The sequence below is a fragment of the Gavialis gangeticus genome, unplaced genomic scaffold (genome assembly GCF_001723915.1).
Source record: "Gavialis gangeticus isolate Ggan-Ray unplaced genomic scaffold, GavGan_comp1, whole genome shotgun sequence".
Classification (NCBI taxonomy): Eukaryota; Metazoa; Chordata; order Crocodylia; family Gavialidae; genus Gavialis; species Gavialis gangeticus.
This window is the reverse complement of record NW_017728995.1, coordinates 34315503-34315703: the sequence shown is the minus strand read 5'-3', so window position 1 is coordinate 34315703 and position 201 is coordinate 34315503. Positions and strand designations below refer to the sequence as shown.

The following is a 201-nucleotide window of genomic DNA, read 5'->3' as shown; positions in this document are numbered from 1 at the left end:
CCCCCCCCCCCCCCCCGCGCACGCACCCCCGCGGGTGCTCACCCTCCTTGACGCCGGGCAGCTTGGACTGGTCGATGCGGGTCTCGGCCATGGCCGGGCCGGGCCGGGCCAGGCCGGGACACAGGGGAGCGGTGCCCAGGAAGCGGAAGCGGCGTGAGGGCGGGCTGGCGGACGCGGGTCCCCGCCGCCCCCGGGGCCGGG

At 81.6% G+C, this 201-nt stretch overlaps 1 protein-coding gene across 2 annotated transcripts in view; it reads right to left on the bottom strand.

Annotated features, from left to right (window-relative positions):
- The window catches only part of CCDC50 (coiled-coil domain containing 50), a 72698-nt gene extending 72545 nt beyond the window's left edge, over nucleotides 1-153 (bottom strand). Inside the window, exon 1 of one of the 2 annotated variants that reach the window (XM_019503487.1) lies at nucleotides 43-153. In XM_019503487.1, the coding sequence (XP_019359032.1) occupies nucleotides 43-91 (49 nt within the window). In that variant the 5' untranslated portion in view covers nucleotides 92-153. The remainder of the gene's footprint in view (nucleotides 1-42) is intronic. The other variant, XM_019503488.1, reaches the window with a different exon arrangement.
- Between the last annotated feature and the right edge of the window lie 48 nt (nucleotides 154-201).